An 18,178-nucleotide genomic window follows, 5' to 3' on the forward strand; every position below is an offset into this window, starting at 1 on the left:
ACTTGTAGCAATCCCGAGATTACTACTTTTGAGGTCCTACTTTTTAATTTAGCTCCTAGCTCCTTAAATTAATCTCGTGGGACCTCATCCCGTTTTTTACCTATATCGTTGGTACCAATGTGCACCACCACAACTGGCTGTTCACCCTCCCTTTTCAGAATGTCCTGCACCCGCTCCGAGACATCCATGACCCTTGCACCAGGGAGGCAACATACCATCCTGGAGTCTCGGTTGCGGCCGCAGAATCGCCTATCTATTCCCCTTACAATTGAATCCCCTATCACTATCGCTCTCCCACTCTTTTTCCTGCCCTCCTGTGCAGCAGAGCCAGCCACGGTGCCATGAACTTGGCTGCTGCTGCTCCCCCCTGATGAGTCATCCCCCTCAACAGTACCCACTGCTGTTCCTTCATCGTTGGGTCAAAATGCTGGAGTGCTCTACCTAACTGCATTGTGGGAGCACCTTCGCCACACAGAGTGCAGCAGTTCATGCAGAAGGCACACCATCACCTTCCCCGGGCACCGAGGAATGGACCATAAATGCTGACCTTGCCAGTCACACCCAAACATAAAAAAAATAAAAATCAGCTAGCTTTTCAATTTGATTGAAGCAATCTAAAACATTTGCAGATGAAGTGTAATTTTTTTAAGTGCATTTATTTTGATCACATCTAAGGATTTTTAAAAAAGATTGGGTTTAAATGCATATGCTTTGAATCAGTGCACAACCACATTGTCCAGTTTCAATGTGTTTTTGAGGGTGGCTGTGCAGTTCCTCAATGTCACCTGTGCGCTTGGCTCCTTCAGCCGCGGAACAAGCCAAAGCGCCCCCTGCAGGCGCCGCGGGAAGCGTGTTGGAAGCTGTAGTCCGGCCGGGCAGGCGGCGGTGAGACAATTGGCGGGATTCGGGCAACCAAAGGACTGCAAGCCCCGAGCGGCACCGCGGTCCTGTGCGCAAGCGCAGTAACCGTCGAGCGGGTCGGTGCAGCAGGTGAAAGCAAGTGGTGAGGATTTGTTTTCTCACCTGGGGACGGCGGTGCAAGGGAGGAGAGCACGGACAGGTATGTGGGCTGTTTCAATAACAGTCTTATTTGGTTAATATTAAAAGAAAACATAACTTCGTGGATTTAGAAATGCAACCGTAACATTTTTTTTTGCAGGGAATCGCACCTCTACTGGCCAGACACCTGGTGACAAAGAACGGACTTCATTTACATTGAACGGAGACGGAAATTGTTAGGAACTTGCAGTAAATAAAATGTTTTTTAAAAGCCTTACCTTGTATCTGTGTTGTTACAAAAGTAAATGCACTTGAGGGAAAGGCATTCTTGTCACCTGTCGGGCTTTCGAATGAATTGTCAAGAAATGTCTAAAATTAGACAAAGTATGCTTCTTCCTGGAGCTGAGCTTCCAACTTCATTATCCTCTCCATCACTACTTTCACCCCCGACATTGCCCATCTCCGCCCCTACTTCAGCCCACCTGTTGCTGAAACCCTCCCACAAGTCTTTGTCACCTCCAGACTCTCATTATTCCAACGTTTTCTTGGTAAGCTTCCCATCCTGCACCCTCTCTAAACTTCAACTCATCTAAAGCTCAGCTGCCTGTATTCAGTCCAGCTCGTGTCTCACCCCTGTTCTTCCCGAGCTACTGTGCCTCCTAATCCCCTGACTCCTCAAATTTAAAAATTCAAATTCTCGTCCAGTTTTGGACTTTCAAAATTACCATGTAACCACCAAAACTAGACTGTCCTTTATAAGATGGATCTGTATTTTACTTATAAGTCCGTGTATGTGTCGTCTGGAAGAATGCCACATTATGTGACAATAAGCCTGTTTGCTTTGGGAAAAGTCCGCCTAAAATGTCTACAACCTCTCAGAAAATGTCATTCTCATTCGTAAATTTACATCACCTATAGTCACTGTTGTGTACTTTTTAGTGAGTGGTTGGAGAGATCTGAGAGTGGGTTACCATCTAATCTGTACTAGGGAATGAATTGTGATATTTGGGGCTGTGGGGGGAGGGGGATATGTTTGGATAAAAATAATGAGAAGGAAAAAATGTTCATTTGTGGAATACTATTGGTGAAGAAATGAGTGTTGCAATGCACTTGATTCTTGAACAAATTCTGGGATGGATATCTGATTTCATAATGTTGATTTTAATGGCAACTTGAACTATCATCAACCTTGAAGAGGTTGATGGTTTCAATTCATAGGCTGATGTGCAAGATTGAATGTTGAATTCATCAATTGATATCAAGCACACGGCACTTTTCCCTTTATGCCGTTTAGTTTGCATATCTTGCTTATTCTGCGTTCTAATATTTATTATTAGAACTGCCTAGAAGGTTTCACAATGGTCTGATGTAATCAATTACAAAGAATTAAGATTGATTTAATATCTTAGCTTTTCTCTCTTCATTTTATTTTGTTTAGCTCGTAATACATACATCTATACAACTAGATCAGAAGGTCCTAGTTTGACTCCTGATCTGTGCTTGACTAGCTTAATGTTGGTGGGATAGTTGTTGGGACCTAGGCTCCCTTGGAGGGGAACTACCTTCCAGGGTTTCTGCTTCTAATTTGTGACTCCTGTTAGAAAGTTATATGGCAAGTTAAAAAGGACTGGACGTGGCTGTGATGCTCTCCATGTTTGAATAGCCTGCTGATTCTCACACTTTGGGTTAACTGACGAATTGTTCCCACTTGGGTGAAAGGTTTGGGACTAACACCATTTGTGATACAACACCCATAATCAGTGCCTTTAGGAGAGGAAAGGAGAAAATTTGACATTTCATGAAGCACTATTATCATGACACCAATCATTAAATTAAAACTTACATTTTATTTTTTGTCTGAGTCTGTGTGTGTGTGTGTATTTATTTACTTATAGTTCTGGTAGCTTATCTTGCAAGAGCTAGGCTGGAATATGGGACCTGAAACTTAACTGAAGTGCCAGGTGAGCCCACTACAATGTATTCCATAATAGGATGTTCTTTACTGCTTGTGAACAACAATAATGTTTTAAAAAGTTAAAGTTGGTTGTGCAGTATCACAAAATATCTCTCGTTTCTGTCTTATCCTTTCAGTGAGGTGAGAGGATGCTTTCTTGGATGGGAGCATGCAGTCGCTGACAGAGTGCCATCCCTCTGATGTAGCCAACTGGTTGAATCGATTTGGCTTTCAGCAATATGCACAGCAATTTTCAGGTACTGGAAAATTTGTATTTTTTAGATCATTCTGTAGTAGATTTTATTTATCTCTTAAATAGAGCAACCTTGTATTTGTTTGGAACAAAATTGCAATGAATTAGGATAAGTCTTTGTGGGACTCTGTTTCCTGGGAACCTGCTAACCAGTTCCTTGAAAAAATACTATTGGGCCTTTAAAAAATATATAATCAATTACAAAGAATTAAGATTTATGTAATATCTTAGTGTTTTTCTCTGTTTTATTTTGTTTTGCTCATTATTGCTGATGGCATCATTGAAACAACTGACCTGGAGGATTCACTGAGCATAGCATTGTAGATTAATTAACATATTTGGCTAAAGTGGTGTGATCACTGAACCGCCCGAGTTATCTTGGCGCTTATGCTGTTGCATTAGCTACAGGTTACCTGTAGTGATAATTCAACTTCCTTGCACTATAGCCCCCAAACAGAATAATAGTCACTTAAAGCAGATTTGTTCAGATGATATGCTTTGGGTATTTTGAGGATCCACTGCAGATTTAAATTTGATATAATTGAGCAAGGACTGCACAACTTGGGTCGACCAGTCCATTTGCAATAGCAGTATTTTGATCCACTTTGCTGTGTTCACATCAAATCAGCACTAAGGCTTGATGCAGTTATGGCTTTGCTCTTGAGGTTTGTAAACCCCTCTTAAGTTGGAGTCTTGCAATTGCTTCCTGTTTTCTTGGACTCATGATGGTATACAGTTCCATGTGCACCATTACATCTCCAGTACCATATCCATTTTTCATGTATGACCCTAGACAGTGAGTTTACAGGCTATTTTTCCACACATGCATACTTTCCAGCAACAGTCATTGGATAGCAATCAGGAGTGAGGCTTCAATGATTTTGAACTTGGGACCTTCCTGGTTTGTGTGGCTCAGTGCCATGCCACATGTTGTAATTACCCAGTGAGCAGTTGGGGTTTGGATTTTGTTTTTGAGTAGTGCTTTTGTCTTTGACGTCTGATGCCAAGCCCTTAGCAAAGGAGGTATTAATGCCTTGTAATGCCATTTAAACAATATTAAGTTTTATTTTCCAGCTAATTATCAGGATTTACTGTTTGCCTAAGGATATAGTTGATAGATTGCAACAAAACTATTGTTTGACCAGCAGAGGATGCTAATGATCTTACAAAGCTGTGTCTGATGCTGGTGCATAAATGGTAACAACCTGTGCAAAGGCACTTTTTCATATATGAAAAATATTTTTTAAAGATATCTGCAGCACCACTTTATTTTCATCCTGGTTGATTACGTGGAATCTCCAAATATGTCTCAACCACAGAGCACAAGGCGAAATAGTAAAAATGAAGCTTTGTTTTGATTTCTTTACCCTGCAACATCATGTTGAGGCATCATTTATAATATATTAAAGTTTTGCGTATAGCACGCATTTCCTGTAAGCACCGCACATACCTCCACGTCACACTTCAGCTGTTACATTTTGGAAATCATACTTTCGCATAGCCTTTGATGTACCATGAACAACACCACTGCAAGTAACAATAACATAGTTATAGAATCATAGACATTTATAACACAGAAGGAGGCCATTCGGCCCATCGTTTCCGTGCCGCCCAACATAGAACTATCCAGCCTAATCCCATTTTCCAGCTCTTGGCCCATAGCCCTGTAGGTTACAGCACCTCAAGTGCATATCCAAGTACTTTTTAAATATGGTGAGGTTTCTGCCTCTACCGCTCTTTCAGGCAGTGAGTTCCAGACCCCACAGCCCTCTGAGTGAAAAAATATCCCCTCAAATCCCCTCTAAACCTCCTACCACTTAGTTTAAATCTATGCCCTCCAGTTGTTGACCCCTCTGCTAAGGAAAATAGGTCCTTCTTATCCACTCTATCTAGGACCCTCATAACTTTACGTTTAACAAATGGAAAAGAGTGACTAAAGTAAAAGTTGGCCCTTAGAAGATGAGAAGGGGGATTTAATAATGGGAAATGTGGAAATGGCTGAGACCTTAAACAATTATTTTGCTTCGGTATTCACAGTGGAAGACACAAAAACCATGCCAAAAATTGCTGGTCACAGGAATGTGGGAAGGGAGGACCTTGAGACAATCACTATCATTAGTGGGGTAGTGCTGGACAGGCTAATGGGACTCAAGGTAGACAAGTTCCCTGGTCCTGATGAAATGCATCCCAGGGTATTAAAGGAGATGGTGGAAGTTATAGCAGATGCATTCGTTATAATCTACCAAAATTCTCTGGACTCTGGGGAGGTACCAGTTGATTGGAAAGCAGCTAATGTAACGCCTCTGTTTAAAAAAGGGGGCAGACAAAAGGCAGGTAACTATAGGCCAGTTAGTTTAACATCTAGAGTGGGGAAAATGCTTGAAGCTATCATTAAGGAAGAAATAGCGGAACATCTAGATAGAAATAGTGCAATCAAGCAGACGCAACATGGATTCATGAAGGGAAAATCATGTTTAACTAATTTACTGGAATTCTTTGAGGATATAACGAGCATGGTGGATAGAGGTGTACCAATGGATGTGGTGTATTTAGATTTCCAAAAGGCATTCGATAAGGTGCCGCACAAAAGGTTACTGCAGAAGATAAAGGTACGTGGAGTCAGAGAAAATGTATTAGCATGGATAGAGAATTGGCTGGCTATCAGAAAGCAGAGAGTCGGGATAAATGGGTTCTTTTCGGGTTGGAAATCAGTGGTTAGTGGTGTGCCACAGGGATCGGTGCTGGGATCACAACTGTTTACAATATACATCGATGATCTGGAAGAGGGGACAGAGTGTAGTGTAACAAAATTTGCAGATGACACAAAGATTAGTGGGAAAGCGGGTTGTGTAGAGGACACAGAGAGGCTGCAAAGAGATTTAGATAGGTTAAGCGAATGGGCTAAGGTTTGGCAGATGGAATACAATGTCGGAAAGTCTGAGGTCATCCACCTTGGGGGGGGGGGGGGGGAAAAACAGTAAAAGGGAATATTATTTGAATGGGGAGAAATTCCAACATGCTGCTGTGCAGAGGGACCTGGGGGGTCCTTGTGCATGAATCCCAAAAAGTTAGTTTGCAGGTGCAGCAGGTAATCAGGAAGGCGAATGGAATGTTGGCCTTCATTGAGAGAGGGATGGAGTACAAAAGCAGGGAGGTCCTTCTGCAACTGTATAGGGTATTGGTGAGGCCGCACCTGGAGTACTGCGTGCAGTTTTGGTCACCTTACTTGAGGAAGGATATACTAGCCTTGGAGGGGGTACAGAGACGATTCACTAGGCTGATTCCGGAGATGAGGGGGTTACCTTGTGATGATCGATTGAGTAGACTGGGTCTTTACTCGTTGGAGTTCAGAAGGATGAGGGGTGATCTTATAGAAACATTTAAAATAATGGAAAGGATAGACAAGATAGAGGCAGAGAGGTTGTTTCCACTGGTCGGGGAGACTAGAACTAGGGGGCACCGCCTCAAAATACGGGGGAGCCAATTTAAAACTGAGTTGAGAATGAATTTCTTCTCCCAGAGGGTTGTGAATCTGTGGAATTCTCTGCCCAAGGAAATAGTTGAGGCTAGCTCATTGAATGTATTCAAATCACAGATAGATAGATTTTTAACCAATAAGGGAATTAAGGGTTATGGGGAGCGGGCGGATAAGTGGAGCTGAGTCCACGGCCAGATCAGCCATGATCTTGTTGAATGGCGGAGCAGGCTCGAGGGACTAGATGGCCTACTCCTGTTCCTAATTCTTATGTTCTTATTTATTCACCTCAATTAAATCTCCCCTCAGCCTCCTCTGTTCCAAAGAAAACAACCCCAGCCTATCCAATCTTTCCTCATAACTAAAATTTTCCAGTCCATGCAACATCCTTATAAATCTCCTCTGTACTCTCCCTAGTGCAATCACATCTTTCCTGTAATGCAGTGACCAGAACTGCACGCAGTACTCAAGCTGTGGCCTAACTAGTATTTTATCATAGAATGGTTACAGCATGGAAGAAGGCTATTCGGTCCATCGAGTCCGTGCAGGCTCTCTGCAGGAACACCTCAGCTAGTCCCACTGCCCCACCCTTTCCCCGTAGTCCTGCAAATTGTTTTCTTTCAGGTACTTATCCAACTCCCTTTTGAAAGCAGTGATCGAGTCTGCCTCCACCACCCTTTCAGGCAGTGCATTCCAGATCCTAACCACTCACTGTGTTTAAAAAAAAAAAAGAAGTTTTTTCTTGAGTCACCTATGGTTCTTTTGCCAATCACCTTAAATCTGTGTCTTCTGGTTCTTGACCCTTCTGCCAGTGGGAACAGTTTCTCTCTCTTTCTCTCTCTCTCCCCTCTGTCCAGACTCTGTTTCACGGGCACCATTACTGATAGCTTTATATTCTAGGTTTATTTAATTAACTGAATTTAAAATCCCCAGCTGCCGTGGTGGGATTCGCGTCTCTGGGTCATGAGACTAGGCCTCTGGATTACTAGTATGATAACATAACCACTATGCTACCGTTCTTGTTAAACTGGTGCTTCCTATGTAAAATCTGCCTCTATCATGTCACTTGTTTAAATAATGAAATTAACTTCTGCATTTAGAAGTTTGATTTCACTTTAAACAGGAGGCATGTCCTTCAATAATTCTCAGTAGTTCACATTTTAATGACAATCCAGGAATTCTAAATAAATGGACGCCAAGTGTTTTCTGGATGAATACTGGCATGGACACGATGGATCAAATGGCCGCCTTCTGTGCTCTAAATGTCTATGATTCTATGATTCAAAAATACTCCGTGATTTGCTGGGTAGTGAAAATAGTTGCAGTTTGAAGCTTTAAAACGTTGGTGCTGGCTAATGTGGAAACCACCTGCAATATAAATGGTTCAGTATCTACATTATCGGGAGCTGCAGCTGATATTGTGGAATTGTCAAGTAGGATGTCCTGTAACATCATAGGAATCTTACTGCACAGAAGGCGGCCATTCGGCCCATCGTGCCCATGCCAGCTCTCTAAAAGAGCTATCCAATTAGTCCCACACCCCTATAGATTCAGCGGATATAAATACAGCATAGTAAGAAATAAAATGAAAGCTGTTTTTATATTGGGTTTATTGGAGAGCTAGGGCCATTGGCTCCCATTGTTCAGTTTTTGAAAAAATAGGGTCTTTCTGGCCATCAGCCCCAGTAAATCTGGCAGGTTTACTGTGGGGTTGCCGTTGGCTGCGCAAAACTACCATCAGGAGCTGGCAGCCCTAGTAACCCAGTAAACTCAATATAACGGCAGTGTTTGCTTGCCTATTCTTCAGTGCTATTAGTAATTAGGAGACCGGGAGCCCAGTATTAAACAGGGGGTTGAACTTGGCACTTAAGTGTGCAATGCTAAAACAACCTCATGGAAATTCCAGTAAATATGATTGATTTGTTTGCCCCGCAGTGAGTTTCTCATTAAAAGGAATGAGTTTCAAAACTTGTTGGCAAGTCTTTGGGTTAATCACTTTCAAATTCAGTTTAATGAACATTTCTCATTTTTGCCAAGTTCTTTCTAACTGATGGGGAGTGACAGGCATGATAAATTAAAAAAATATGTTTATACCATCAACAATGATATTCAGTCCAAGAAAACTCCCTCTGAATTTATACCCAGAAAATTAACATTAGACGTACTGGTGCTGAAAGTGGCACAGGCACAATCATTGGAGAGAGGAGAGATGAAGGGTCCTGTTCTTCCCACTACCCCTCACCCAAAAATTATTGCAGAATGTGTTAGGACCCCATTCCCACAAATTAAAGCAGATAGAATTGTCTAATGCTCCTGCTTTGTGTATCCTACTGATGCCAAATTACTTGGATCGGCTAATACAAGGCCATGGACCATATTTTCTGCTGATAATAACGACAATTGAACAATAAATCTAGGCCCCTATTCCTGCCCCAACTTTTTATAGAAAAGCAAAATACTGCGGATGCTGGAATCTGCAATAAAAACAAAAAATACTGGAAATTTCAGCGTGTCAGGCATCATCTGTGGAGAGAAAGCAGATTTAACGTTTCGGGTCGACGACCCTTCGTCAGAACTGGAGAGTGTTCAGAAAGAACACATTCTTAATGAGCACTGAAAGGGAGAGGAGAAGAAAGACTAAAAGGGAAGGTCTGTGCAAACACAAGAAGGGAAACAGAAAGCAAAGAAGATGAACAAAGTAAAAGAGACAAACAGAAATCTCATCTGAGGGCAGAACAGAGTTCCTTCAAGGTGGGCATTCCTAGAAGAGAAGTGGCAGTGAATTAAACACTTCATACAAAAGCAAAATACTGCGGATGCTGGAATCTGGTATAAAAACCGAAAATGCTGGAAATCTCAGTGGGTCAGACAATTCTTTATACCTGATTGTGCCCTGAATGGTAGTGCTAAGTTGTTGAGGGATGGGAGAATGTAATTGCTTTCCGGTAGGTTTTTTTTTTACAATGTGTAAAGCATTTTGAATTTATCATCTCCAGTTGTTCTAATTAAAAAAAAAAAAAATATTCTGCCCTCTTCTCCTGAAGACATTGAATTTTGCTGCGGCATAGCTTCAGGGGTGTGCGCTATCGTCTGATACAAATGGTAATTCTTTGACCGTGTAGGCTCTCACAATGTCAGCAGGTTATTAAACTGTTGAGGGCATCTCATCCACATGCAGTTTCTAGTGGGGGAAGAAATCACTGGAAAAAGATCAGGAGCAGAAACAAAGGCCCAGATTTTGCTGCCTAAGTAACAGTTAGCAAGTTTAATGTGCAAATTGTCCAGCAACTTGTGGCAGGGAAGAAATACTCCATGAGCTGTGAATCACCACAAATTGCTGGACAATTTGCAACACTCTGCCTTTAGCCTCGTGAAAATGGCAGTTGGCCCTCAACATCCCCGTGAGTTACATGAAATCGTTGCACCTTTTTAAATGAGGAGATTTATGTTCCTGCAATGCCACTAAACTTCTCCGGCCCATCTTTCCCCTCTTTCTTTTTCTTTCTCTCTCTCAATCCAATATTTATTTCCCTCTATTTCTCTTTCTGCACCGGATTTGACTTTAATTCACCCAACTTCTCCATAGGTCCTCTGTTTCTTTCTCAATTCTTAAATATCATTGGTTAAGGAGGTGCCATTATCAGCTTGCACTTGCAGAGCGGAAATTTTTCAAGCTGAAGGATGAGGGGAAAAATCTAACTAACGGGGCACACCATGAGATGACCCGCTCCAGCAAAATCTGGGCTATTGAGTTTTTTCTCCTCCACCCCTTCCCTAGTCTACAGCCACAACAGTCAATTTTTCTATCACATCCCCAGCTGAGATCAGCATGAATAGAGGATCCAACCTGGAATTTTCCTGGATTGCATGGCTCAGAAGGAACCCATAAACGTTCTTGCATGCTTAACATTTGCTTGAAAAGCTTCATTTTAAAGTAAGGGAGATCTTTGCCACAATATTTACGGGGTGTGTGTGGGAGAGGGTGAAATGGGCTAAAGAACCCTGTAAAATTACCATATTTTAAGATCTGTTTCCCGCCTGGCTGCCAGTCAATTGACAGCCTGGTTGGCGCCCGGGTGAATCAGCAGCAGGAGGCTACACCCAGGATGGTCCCTGGCATTTGGGGGTAGTGGCGGGGCGGGGGGAGGCTGACTATCACAGGGGATGGGATTGATGAGATCGGCCATCGCGGTTTGGGGGGTGGAGGCAGGGGTGGGGAGATCACCCATCGCAGCAGGGAGTGGGAGAGGCTGTGATTGGCAGGATGGAGGCCGAAGGCTGCCTTGCGGGGTCGATAAGAGCTCTCCTCTTGGCTCACAAGGAATGCTTGAAAAGGCACTTGCCTCGGGGACCCAGCAGCTCCTGGTTCCCTTTCACAGCCCTGGGAAACCCACACAGCAGCAGTGGATTTTAAATCGTGCTCCCATTTGCAATATGGGTGCCCTATTTAAATATATTTACTGTCCCATCTCTCCACAGTGGGACATTTGGACGTCATGATGTTGGGGACACTGTATTTAAGTTTTAAGCCCCCGATCCTCTTCCGCCTGTTGTGCGGCGGGGTTGGTGGGGAGGGGGGGTTAATATATAGAAGCCCTTGAGTTATAAGAGCATTCCCATTAAATTTAAGTCAGTTTGGGCAAGCCTTTCTATCACTTTGTAATGAGATTTCATTTCTGGGTGATTGAGCAGCTTAAGGCTCTCCATGGACTTGTTTCTATTGCATTAAAGTTGAAACATGATCCTGATGTGGAGAATGCCTAGTTCCTTGCAATAAATCTCTTCGACTGCTGAGACGCCTCACTGTCCAGATGCTGGATTTGCTACCGAGGCAAACATTTTTATCCTGATTAATCTGAACAAGCGCTTTTTGGGAAAGAGTCAGGCAGAATCCGTTCCATAATAAACCTTGGATGTTGCAGTACTATTGCCACTTCAAAACGTCAAAATTAATTTAAAAAAAAATTAAGTGTATTTTCACGAACCTTCGTAAATGAAAGCATTCTAAATACTGAATATTGGAGCTAAACAGATACCTTATTCAAATACGATTCTGATCCAAACATGCAGTTTCAGTGCAAGAAATTCATTCACATTTTACAGTATTCCTGATTTCTTTCTAAACTATTGTCCCAATTATTAGTGTCTCCAGGCTCAATACACTGAAACTTGTGTCACTTTAATACATCGGCTTATTACGCTTCATCAATATGTTGATGAATTTCAAATGCTTAGTATTTTTCCAAATGAGAGGATGAACTTATTGTATAGTAAATGCATTACCAACATGAAGAGACCCATGAAAGATAATGTGCATTGAACTGATTGACTTGGATAATGACAGTGCTTGTGTATAGGCAATTTAAAGAAATCTTTTTCTGAACAAATTACTGTAACTTAACAAATTCAATTTATTTTTATTGTTGAATCTTGGTTCTCGCTTTTCAATTGGGACGTGTCAAATCCAAACTAATCAAAATCTTTCATTTTTTTAGCTCCCACAGAGGCAGTTTTATTTAGTAGTGGTGTGGAGACCTGTACACAATAGGTACAGATCCCTGACCATGGAAGTGCATTTAGTGGGGAATGCTAGTCTCCATCTCCTTGCCGCCATTTCTGATTCGTCACTGTGCTTGCTGTGGCGTATTCTAATCTCTTTTCCAGCAAATTTTGGTATAAATTCACTATTGGAGGTTTGGGTGCACAACAGTCTAATATATGGTGTTTGTCACCAACATTTGCATTGCAAAAAAATTCCAGCCAGTATAAATGCAGCAGGAGGGATTTTCTCTGCACTGACATCTGGAAAAAATAAAATGAGAATGCTGTTTTGTTTTGTTTTGAACTTTAGGTTGGTTACGCCAATTTTTGTTCCACAGACACAATGGCAGTGTTTATAACGTGCCAATTCCACGTTCTACTCTGAATTCTGGGTACCTCACACCTCTTTATATATAGGATTATTTAGGATATACGGTGCAGAAACAGGCCATTCGGCCCAACCAGTCCATGCCGGCGTTTATGCTCCACTTGAGCTTCCTCCTACCTTTCCTCATCTAAATTTATAGTATAGCATCAGTCATAACTCTCCGTCTTGCTTAATAATCTGTTTCAAAACAAAGTGCTAACAAATAAGTTTGCCTATATTTGATACATTTATTGATTTTTGAATGTCTCATGCTTAGAATGGAAGTTAAACCATTGGGATTCCTTTTCATATATTGAACAGTTGCAGAGAATTACAGTATATTTAACACTTTTTTCTGTTTCTCTTAACTTCATTTTGATTTTACCCACCGTCAATACTGGTGGTGTTATTCAAGAACCTGCTTGTATAAGTTACATGCCATATGTGGGGTGGGAACTGAATTAATATACAATTGAAATGACGGGGATAATAAATTTATCTGCTGATATTCAAGAAGCAAAGTACTTGAGGTTACTTTCAATAAAAAGTATCACTACCTGGCCCTCTAGTGGTTAAGGGAAGAAAGTGGTAGCATGTAGCGATATGAGACCTAGGGGCAGAAATTGCCCTCAGCCCCAGATGGGGCGGATAATTCAAGTTAAGTGACGATTCTCCGCGAAAATCGTTTCAAAATTGCCCTTTTTTTAATAATCAAAAAAAATCTTTGGGCCGAAAATGCATCGGAAGTGGGGCGGAAGTCAGGCGGTGTCATCAGCATGGCGCTGGACCATAACAATGTCCCTCCCCTTTAGTTAAAAGGGAGGGCCACTGCAAGCTCTGCAGCTACTTTAGTGGCGCCTACTGCTGGCCAGGCCAAACCCGTGACCGCCATTGTCGGGCCGACTTCAGAGTCGGCCGACAATTAAAATAAAATGGTGGCAGCAGCGGTGCGCCCTCCCCTTTTAAGGGCTGACGTGCCACCCAGCCACTGGCAGCTTCCCGCTGGGTAAAGCTGTCGGGGGCACCGACTGGTGGGTGCTCTGTGCTCACAGGGCAATTTCCTTCGCTGGGCGGAAAGGGGTCGGCGCGGCAACACGTAGCGCGGCGGAAACCCGTTTTGGCCGCTCTCGGCCCGGGGGCAATTTCGGATCGGTCAACTCATCCGCCTCCCTCAGGTCGCAAAGGCCTTACTGCCTCATTAAGAGGGGGCAATTTCGACCCCCCCTAAAGTAGTAGGTGTTTGTGAGGAGGGCTAAGATTAAGTACATTTTCATTTAGCCAGTGGCATTTACCTAGTTTTGCCTCTGTGGCCTGTACTTCTTAGTGTAGATGACTATTACCTATTTGATTTCCATTTCCCTGATTCCAGGCTCTGTAACATCTTGCAGCCAGTAGCTCTGTATTGTCATCAGCACTTGCTGTCTGAAAAGTACTATTGTTTCAAAAAAAAAGGCACAGGAAGTAGAGAAAAACAGGTTTGTATTTATTTTTTTAAAAATCGGAACGGTTCAAGATTAAGGGCTCAATTTTGCCCAAGCCAGTTTTTTGGCGTATGGCCAGAGTTATGCTTGTTTTTCACGGCCAGAAATGCACCAAAAATATTTGTCCAAAGCTTCCCCGCTATATTTTTCAAATTTGGCGCCGCGCAGCCTGTCCAGTTGCCTCGGGGTGGAGCCTACTGTCTGTGCTGAAAAAACGATGCAGCACCTTCTGCGCATGCATGAACAAAAAAAGGTCATTTTTGACGTGATCCAAATGGGCGCGCATGCGCAGTACAGCTCCGAGTCTGCAATCGACCATTTTAAAACAGCCAGTTGTGTGTGTGAGAACGTTGAGTGCTGTGTGAGAGCATTGGAAAAATCAGAGCTGCAATACAAGATGCAACACTGCAAGGACCAAGAATTTCTTACAGGATGAAGTGGAGGCACTAGTGACTATGATTGATTGAGGGCAGATGGCAGGAGCTGGACACCAGCAGAGGTCACATAAAAGTTCCACCGAAAGAAATGAAGAAACGCTGGAACCAAGTTGCAGAAGATTACTGTGCAATGGTGGCTACCATGAGATCTGGAGGCCAGTGTAAAAAGAAATGTCAGGACTTTGGTCAAGTAGTTAGTGTAAGTAATATTTTCATTTTTCATTGGAATTGTAAATGTGACCAGCTGTATATGTCCCATCCAGCAGAAAGACACCCTCTCTTTTTAAAAAGTTACATTTTCATCTTTGCAGTGGAAAGTGGCACACAACAGAGGAGAAAGACCTCTAACAGGAGGAGGTCAATCTGCACCCACTGACACCCTTGGAAGAGAGGGTCGCTGCTTTGATGGGTCCTGCCTGGAGAAAAGCAACCACCACTGCACAAGCTTGGCCCACACTTGAGGGAGAGGGTAAGTCTTGCAAATTCCACAGTCTGGCTTTCCTAAATGTGAAGTACTGCGTGGGCTAGCCATGCTTTGGTTCCTGGGGATGTCTCAGTCAGCTACGCTTCGATTGATGCACTGTGCTATCATTCATCGTGGTCCTTCAAATCAGCCTGCTGCCTGTGGTGTGTGAGCCTACTCATGCCATGCACCCTGCCACCTCCTGTGCTGCTAACCATTTGTCTGTTCTGTTATACTTTACAGAACTTGAGGCCAACCCTGACGAGGCAGAAGAAAATTCAGACCCGAGGACAACATCTTCCAATCCCACCTTCCAGACCATAGGGGGGAGATGGATGAAACCCCCACTGTTTTACTGACTTTCGAGGAAGTGCAGGTGCCAACCCCTTTTGTGACTGGTGGTTTGAGTGTTGGTGGGACATTCCATGGTTTCCTAATATCCGACGCTGCGAGTCCCAGTGGTGTGGTGCAGCAAGGCACACCCCAGGGCCTCACCATCCGAGGCTGCGGGTCCCAATGGTCGGATGCGAGCCACACCCGTGGGGAGGAGGTGAAGGAGAGTTCAACTGCGCTCTCCTGAGGTGCAGGATCGAAGAGATGTGCTTCAGATAATGGCAATGAGTGGGGAGAGCATTGACCTAATGTGATCACTCCTGGACACCATCAATGGGGTGGGTGATGAGGTAGCGGGACTGTCGGGCGAAGTAACAACAATCACATGAGAAATGGAAACGATGTCCGGGACCATGAGTGAGGGAATACCTCAGTCAACTGAAGCCATGTCAGTGACCATGAGTGAGGGAATGTCGCAGGTAGCTGATGTGCTGTCAGTGAACATGAGTGAGGGAATATCAGAGATGGTGCAAACACTCTCGGTGAACATGTTGTAGGTCGTTGAGACACTGTCAGGGTGCATGAGGGATGGCATGTTAGTTAGCTGCTGCAATAAGGGAACACCCCTCCTCCCCCCCCCCCCCCCCCCCCCAAACAGCTGCGCACTACCAGAGATCTTAAAAAGAATAAGCTTGGTACCAACCCCAGAAACACTGCGCCACCGCCTGCGGGCAGGGGTGAGTCACCAAGAACAAGTGCGGCGGGCGGTCTTAGAATAAGGTGGAGGAGAGATGGGTGCAGCTTTTCTTTGCTGTTGTTATTATTATTGTTACTGTTGTAACTGTTCTCAAATTAAGTTTTTTGTAAGTTATGTAAATTTACAAGTTTAAAAGTTAGTAAGTGATTTTCGAGTCTAAGTGATCGTAACTGATAACTTTGAAGTTTGATACAAGAATAATTTTATTTAAGTTAAGTATAAAGAACTGTTTTTCAAACTTTTGAATAAAATATATTTTATATTAAAACTGAATCATTTCCATTAGTTCCATTATTAACGCAACTTTTGAAATAAACAAGATTCATTTCCATCATTTGTACCATTAACGCAACACAACATTACAGAACAGGTCCAAACAGTAATCATGGTCCATTTGGAATAGTTGCCGCTGAGTCTTCAGGCAGCAAAGCATTCATAAGAACATAAGAAATAGGAGCAGGAGTAGGCCATACAGCCCCTCCAGCCTGCTCCGCCATTTAATACGATCATGGCTGATCTGATCATGAACTCAGGTTCACTTCCCTGTCCGCTCTTCATAAACCCTTATTCGCTTACTGTTTAAGAAACTGGCTCTGTCTTAAATTTATTTACTGTCCCAGCTTCCACCACTCTCTGAGGCAGCGAATTCCACAGATCCACAACCCTCTAAGAAAATAAATTTCTCCTCATCTCAGTTTTAAATGGCAGCCCCTTATTCTAAGATTATGCCCTCTACTTCTAGTCTCCCCTATCAGTGGAAACATCCTCTCTGCATCCACCTTGTCAAGCCCCCTCATAATCTTATACGTTTCGATAAGATCACCTCTCATTCTTCTGAACTCCAGTGAGTAGAGGCCCAACCTACTCAACCTTTCCTCATAAGTCAACCCCCTCATCTCTGGAATCAACCTTGTGAAACTTCTCTGAACTGCCTCCAAAGCAAGTATATCCTTTCGTAAATATGAAAACCAAAACTGCACGCAGTATTCCAGGTGTTGCCTCACCAATACCCTGTACAATTGTAGCAAGACTTCCCTGCTTTTATATTACATTCCCTTTGCATTAAAGGCCAAGATTCCATTGGCCTTCCTGATCACTTGCTGTACCTGCATACTAATCTTTTGTGTTTCATGCACAAGTAGCCCCAGGTCCTTCTGTACTGCAGCACTTTGCAATCTTTCTCCATTTAAATAATGACTTGCTCTTTGATGTTTTCTGCCAAAGTGCATGACCTCACACTTTCCAACATTGTGGCCAAATTTTTGCCCACTCATTTAGCCTGTCTATGTCCCTTTGCAGATTTTTGTGTTCTCCTCAAACATTGCTTTTCCTCCCATCTTTGTATTGTTGGCAAACTTGGCTTACGGTACACTCAGTCCTTTCCTCCAAGTCGTTAATATCGATTGTAAATAGTTCACGGATGAGCTGCTGGCGCAAGGCGCATGCAATCATTAAAGGGGCATGATGGCCCGCCATCGTGCACTGGGTTCAGGTAGTTGCATGGCTTCCTCATCCTCCTGCTCATCTGCATCATTGGGAACTTTATGTAGTCATTCCTCCGGGTATACACTGCAGCTGTCATCTGCCAAATGCATGTTGAGAAACGTAGCTCCAGTTGTAGCTTGTCAGGATCCGGTTGCATAGAATGAAAGTGCAGCTGTAACCTTCACTTCAACTGACAAAGCAGTCCTCCTGATGCTTCTAGGTTGCAGGTCTGCTTTCACCAATTTACAGATCTAAGTTATAACTTCTTTGTGGAAACGCAGCCTTCTGACACAGTCTGCATCACTTCGGTGCAGGTACGGATGCCTGTCTCGATATACCTGAGGTGGGTAAGGCCTCCTGCCCTGCACCCTACGGGCTCTGAGGTTCCTCATGTGATGACGTTGCATCATTTGTCTCCTCCATGGCACCATGATGCAGAAGGCTCGCACAAAGTATGGAAATTTTACCTAATGCAAGAAGATCAAAATGGCAGGCAGGTAGGACAGTTTCTTTGTTGTCTCTCCCCAGGTCTGTATGGACCATACCCAGGTCTCAGTAGTCTTGTGACTTCCTTACCCACAACAACACCTCCGGGCTCATTGCAGTCTTGTGACTCTCTTCTTTCCTCTCTTT

The 18,178-nt window shown here is 43.3% G+C and overlaps 1 protein-coding gene across 2 annotated transcripts in view; it reads left to right on the forward strand.

Moving 5' to 3' along the window:
• Nucleotides 1-991: 991 nt before the first annotated feature.
• amot (angiomotin) overlaps nt 992-18,178 on the forward strand; it is a 138,095-nt gene continuing 120,908 nt past the window's right edge. For both annotated transcript variants that reach the window (XM_070882741.1, XM_070882742.1), the window contains exons 1-3: nt 992-1,060; nt 1,160-1,248; nt 3,091-3,210. In XM_070882741.1, the coding sequence (XP_070738842.1) occupies nt 3,123-3,210 (88 nt within the window). In that variant the 5' untranslated portion in view covers nt 992-1,060; nt 1,160-1,248; nt 3,091-3,122. The remainder of the gene's footprint in view (nt 1,061-1,159; nt 1,249-3,090; nt 3,211-18,178) is intronic.

This window comes from Pristiophorus japonicus, chromosome 6, assembly GCF_044704955.1.
Source record: "Pristiophorus japonicus isolate sPriJap1 chromosome 6, sPriJap1.hap1, whole genome shotgun sequence".
Lineage (NCBI taxonomy): Eukaryota > Metazoa > Chordata > Chondrichthyes > Pristiophoridae > Pristiophorus > Pristiophorus japonicus.